General features: G+C 34.8%; 1 protein-coding gene across 1 annotated transcript; it reads right to left on the reverse strand.

Annotated features, from left to right (window-relative positions):
• Positions 1-1,761: 1,761 nt before the first annotated feature.
• Positions 1,762-2,847, reverse strand: LOC130451888 (uncharacterized). The gene has a single exon (XM_056791243.1). The coding sequence runs from the start codon at positions 2,845-2,847 to the stop codon at positions 1,762-1,764; it is 1,086 nt and encodes a 361-aa protein (XP_056647221.1).
• Positions 2,848-6,375: the final 3,528 nt, after the last annotated feature.

The following is a 6,375-nucleotide window of genomic DNA, read 5'->3' on the forward strand; positions in this document are numbered from 1 at the left end:
ATTTTAGTCTGTGCTTACTTCTATCTTCTTCTTTTGTCTCTATTATTTTCTGGATCATAACCGATACTATGTTCCATTTTTTCTCATCCTGTAACATATGGTGTAAAATATTATCTGGAGTAAGTGTTTCTCCTACACATTGTTCAACTTCAATTCGCTGTGGGTTCCATTTTGCACATACGAAAAATGTGTGTTCCGCGTCATCCATTTGGCTACAGTACATGCATTCCGTTGTATTACTGATTTTAAACCTGTGGAAGTATGCTTCAAAACAGCCATGTCCTGTTAACATTTGACTAAGATAATAGTTCACCTCTCCATGTTTTCTGTTTACCCACGTTCTAATATTTGGAATCAGTCTTCTAGTCCATTGTCCAGTTACTGCTTGTTCCCATTTGTCCTGCCACCGATTTAATGTTTCAGTACGTATCTCTATCTTCTCATTCCTTTGTTTGCCTTTTGTTTTGTATCGTTCCTCAGCCTGCAGTTCTATAGGTATTATTTCTGAAATCACTAACAGCACGTTTGTAGAGACTGTGCGGAAAGCACTAGATACTCTCAAAGCTAACTTTCTTTGCACTTTTTGGCAAATATCCCTGTATTTGGTATATTTCAGCGTTTCATACCATACGGGAGACGCATATAACAAAATCGAGTGAGTTACTGCACATAATATTTTTCGTTTACTTGCTGTAGGCCCATTTTTTGCGGCATATTTAATTTGCGGTTTTGTAGTGATTTCGTTATTCAAGACTTCGATGGTGAGTCTTCTTCCTTCCTTTCGATCACCCAAAAGTACCGCCTCTGTTTTTTCAGGTGCAAGATCAAGTTTTTTCAAATGCATCCATTCAGCTATTCTTTGAATAGCGATGTTAGCTTCTACTACTACCTGTGTCTTTATCTTTCCTGTTACTACTACTCCAAGATCGTCAGCGTAGGCCACCAATTTTACGCTACTTGGCATATCCAGTTGCAACAAGTCGTCATAATATAAGTTCCAAAGGAGAGGGCCAAGTACCGAGCCCTGTGGGACACCGCAGGTTACTTCCATAATGGTATTACCTACAAGTAGTGTCCGGTCCGTTAGATAACTTGTGATTATGCGCATTAGGTATGGCGATATGTTTCGCTTTTTCAAGCTGTCAGCTATTCCTCTCCATGGTGCGGAGTTGAATGCATTTCTTACATCTAACGTTACAAGTAAGCATATCTTACGGTTTGCCCATGCCACATGTTTTGCTTCTTTTGCGATTTCTAGAACTCTAGCTAGTGCATCCACAGTGGAAATACCTTTCTGAAACCCAAACTGAGAGCTGCTAAAACCTCCCCTTGCTTCTATTTCTGCAAGTAATCTATTTTTGACGAGGTGCTCAAGAATTTTTCCCATGCAGTCCAGGAGACATAGTGGCCTGTATGACGTTTTTAAATCGTCCGTTTTTTTGGGCTCTTCTATTAGTACTAGTTTCGCCACTTTCCATATTTTGGGAAATTCCCCCGCATACAGTTGTCTGTTCATCACATCGAGGCACTTTTCTGGCAGGTATTTCACTACACACTTAGTTATCTCTGGTGATAGCTTATCTGGTCCAGCCGCCTTCTTTGGTTTTATTTTATTTGCTGCCGTTACAAGTTCTTCCTGTGTCCATGGTATTATATCCGTCCTCACCATGTCAATATGTGGCCAGGTGGTTATTTCATATTTTGGAAATAGTCCACTTGCTTCCTTAAGTATGATATCCTGTGAGATTTCTGTTTTCGGTCTTAGTAGAAATTTTTTGTCACTATTTGGTAGCCTTTTCCCCAAACATCGTTTTGAACTTCCTCTATAACAGTTTTCCAGGAGTGTTTCTTCGCGTCTTTTATCATTTTTTTCGAGTAGTTTCTTTTTTCTTTATATTCGGCTCTTGCTTTCTCTCTTTCTTCGACTGTGCTTCCGGATATTCTGTTTGCACGTGTCATGCATCTCTTTTTACAAAGGCATTCTTTTCTGGCCTCACTGATCTGTGATGACCACCAGTATACTGGTTTTCTCTTTCCACTATAGTTGTATGTGGGCTGAAATATGCGTTGACAAGCCTTTTTAATAGCCGCCATGAGACCTTGAGGGTTTAGGGTGTCTGTTTCTTCTCGTATTTTTTGTTTTATCTCAGATATGAAGTATTGGATTTTCTTTTCTTCTATTTTCCATCCTTTAATAATTTTTTCAGGAGCTACTTTTTGTGTTTCTAAAGACGGTATCTCAAAGAAGATGTAATTGTGATCAGACAATGTTTCTTGGTCCAGTACTTGCCAACTCCCAAACATTTTGTTTATATCATTTGAGACAAAGGTGACATCTATATGTAATGAACTGTTTCCTCGGGAAAAAGTAGGAGTATTTCCATGATTTAGTGAAACCAAATCTAGGTCTGCGGCCCATTCAGAAAACATATCACCCCTTTTGTCATTTTCAATCGACCCCCATATTGCCGCCTTCGCGTTAAAATCTCCAGCTATTAAGCATTTCTTATTGCGCGTTCCAATGGCGTCTTTGAGTTGGTTCAGAATTATTCCGAATACTTCTAATGTAAGGTTAGGTGATATGTAACAACTAAAAACGACTAATTCTGTGTATTCAATGAACACGAAGCCCTTGCCTCGTCCGCTATTTAGGACACGAATATCGTTATTGGTAATGCCTATAGCTGCATCAAAATTTTCATCAACGTACCATTTTGAGTCTTTTATGAGTATTTTATTCGGTTCGCTCACTATTGAAATGTCTATATTGTTCACTATTATTGTTTGCTTTAGCAGATCGTGTGCAGGTCGCCTGCAACCTAGATTTATTTGTACAAATTTAGCCATTTCTTAGCCTGTTCCCACTATATCGCCTTTTGTGATATCTCTTCGGTATCTTGGGCAACGCATGGTGTGTGGTCTGTGACCAGATTCACTACACATTAAACAGTAAGATTTCTCAGTGCATTTATTCTTTTGGTGTCCCTCCTTTCCGCAGTTTTTGCAGCATTTGGATCGATCAGGTCCGCTACATTGCCACGTCGTGTGTCCAATACCCCAGCATTTGTAACATGTTAGCACATTAACTCTCTGCCTAACGGTGCAGCTTACAAAAACCTATTCTTATATTTCCCTTATCCCTAAGTTTTTTACCAGTTTTTTTGTCAACTAGAACGATTGCGATCTGAGTCTCACGGAAACCAGGACGAAGATTACTGACTGAAACATAATCTGTTTGTATCATATATCATATCATTTATATTATATTATATTATATATATATATATATATATATATATATATATATATATATATATATATATATATATATATATATATATATATATATATATATATATATCGTTTGGGCGAAAATGAAGGTTATCCATGGTGGCCGGCTATGGTGGAAGAAGAAAAAATTGTTAATTTTCTCAATAAAGTTTGTTAAAAAATCATTTTTTTCAATTAATTTTATGCAAATCATTTTTTATACCTAATTTAATAATATAACAGTTTCAGCCTTATCCTTAAATTTCAGAAAAAAATTCAATTATATTGTTATTAAAACGTCATAAATATGAGTAATTCCATGATTAATGCGTTATCCGCCGAGCCAATCATTTTTATGCTCCTTCCCGTCAATTTGATTCCCAATTCCAAAGAACAGGGGAAACAAATAGAGAAAAAATCGATATTTAGTAGAGTAGTCTGGGTTACAGTTCTCACCTCATCAACATTACTGGGGCGAGGCATGTAGACCACAGCTTGGATTTTGTTCTGTTTACACTCGTTAACTGTGGCACATTGACAAATCATGTCATCCATTTCAAAAGGAGCTGTTCTTATACCGATACTCAATCGGTTCATCCTATACATGCCTCTATGGTTAGTAATAGTTTGAATGACAATGCCCCGCTGGTATACTTTCGAAAGCAAATATGCTTAATATGGATCCAGCTTGAAAAGGTATGTGGGACACTCCCATCGGGTTTCGGAATACCCACCACAGGGGAGCCCAAGTCGATAGTGACAACAATTTCAATTTGCTCATACAATAAAGGAGTGAACAGTATAAAATAGAATAACATTGAAATTGTATTAAAACATACATATAAAATAAACGAAGTAAAGCTAAATCCTAAAATATACACAGAACTTCTTTGAAATAAACAAATTTAGTTCTGTCTAGAGGTTGAGTAAATACATCAAGATTATTATTATCTTTGGAATTTACATAATCTATATAAAACTTAGTAAATACAGGGTGTTTCTATATTCGACCGACAATGCTTTACCACACAGAGATCTCAACAAATGATTCATTTTGATATAGGAATACGAATCCTTACGTGTCCTAGTTGTTGAGACTGGAGCAAATTTTGTTTTAAATTACCTGAATATTTCTAGTTGAAAAACTAATAACCTTTTATGGAGCTAAAACGATCTTTCTTTATTCTTAATTTCAAAACTTTCCCAATTTCTGAACAATTCTCTTGTTCATTGGCAAACAGAAACATCATCTAAATAATTTTATTTTGAAAATAACAAGGTATAAGAAATCAATCAATACAAAATGCAAGTCAAAGTTTTAAAATTTCTATACAAAATCTGTCACACTGGGATTTTCTAGAAAACCAAAATAACTTCACAATTTTCAATAATTATTTTTGTCCGTACATTAAAATTAGGATTTAGTTACATATTCACTGAGAAGTTCAGTCAAGACAGATAAAGTGTGTTAAGTAAATGGATTACAAAAACATTTGTGTGAAGATCAATTATAGAAAGCAGTTCTATACGATTCCCATTATATTATTATCGAAAAAATTTGAGAGCATTCATTTACTATTTTTCAAAAAGCATAAACTAGAAAATAATTATAATAATAATAATTTCAAATTGTTCACAGTATCCAGTACAAGATGAGTATTATTGAACTTACCACTGAATTTTAAAGTTGTTTTAATTCAGTCCGAGTAAAGATAGTCTTTCCTTTAAGAAATAGAAACTAGAGGAGAACATCGAAACCGGCGCCAGACTATATAATAGTGAGTGTGGTGGTAGCAGTATGTAGTAGTAAATGCAGCACACAAATTGTCCTCGCGTACTTTATGAAACAATCAACACTTTTCCCCTTTTGTTTTCTATTATCATCTTCATTAGCCATTCGAGGTATTATCTGATCTGAAATTGTCAGTATTGGTATTGCCATTCTTCTTAATGCTCATTTAACTCTTCTCAATTTGTCACTATGCAATTCAATCAAACGTTTATTCCATAATTGTATCCATTCGGGCTCTACCCCAATTGTGCCAGTGCCCAAATGTTGCCAGTGAGTTAATATTTCTCTAACTATTAATATGTTTCCAATAAATTTACTCTTATTTAAAATAATTAGTAGTTGCTCAACAATATTTGATATTAAATCATATATTTTGTTAAGTATTTTAGGTGACTTCCTTTGAAAATCTCAAACTAGTCTGAAAAAAATGACTTTAGCAATGTCATGTTTCCATCATTATTTCAAATTATTGTCTCACCAGTTTTTGAATAAGAACTTTCAAGTCACTTACCATTTCATCACTTTAATCACTTTGTACAAATTCAACACTATATCTGCCAATGAAACTGAATGAGTAATGAAGAATTTTCCTGAAAAGTCCTGTGTGCATATGACTTGGTTGAGTGTAAATTTAGCTTAGCGAATACATTGTAATGCAACTTAATGGTTTATTGCACTCCATGTCAAAGGCATTTTAGAGTTGTTGAATATTGAAGAAACATGTTTGTTTGAATTGGGTGAGGTAATGCCGTTTCTACTGATACACACCCACACACTTTTGTTTTATTTTTTTAGCTTCTCAACAACCATTTGAAAGTATATTGTTATCAAGTCATTCTAATGGAAGCAAAAACGTTGAGAGAACAAAAAGGGAACAGTATTCTTTTCAAAACCAGTCCAAACATCAAAATGTAGGCTTACAGCTGTCCTATGGAAGGTATCTACTTTATATTAATTATATGTATAGAGAATTTTGAGGGGACCACATTTCTAAATATTTTCGCACATTTATTCTTAGCTTCTCAACTCTGTCATCCTTTACTGTTAGAATAATTGTAAATAAGTATAATTTTGAATCAGCCTCTTTCTGTTACTCCTTTTAATTTTGTTAGTACATGTCTTCATTTTCCTTCGATGTATTTCCTATAGATTATCTTCTAATGCAGAAGATCAAAATTCACTATTTTCATTACTAAAGTGGAGTTTATCACTCCACTTTTTGCTAACCAGAGTTGTAATTGGACCATTTTGACGAAATTCCAAGTTGCATGATTTGCGAAATTTATCGGTGTAAAGGTGGAAACAATGTAACG

This window comes from Diorhabda sublineata, chromosome Y (assembly GCF_026230105.1).
Source record: "Diorhabda sublineata isolate icDioSubl1.1 chromosome Y, icDioSubl1.1, whole genome shotgun sequence".
Lineage (NCBI taxonomy): Eukaryota > Metazoa > Arthropoda > Insecta > Coleoptera > Chrysomelidae > Diorhabda > Diorhabda sublineata.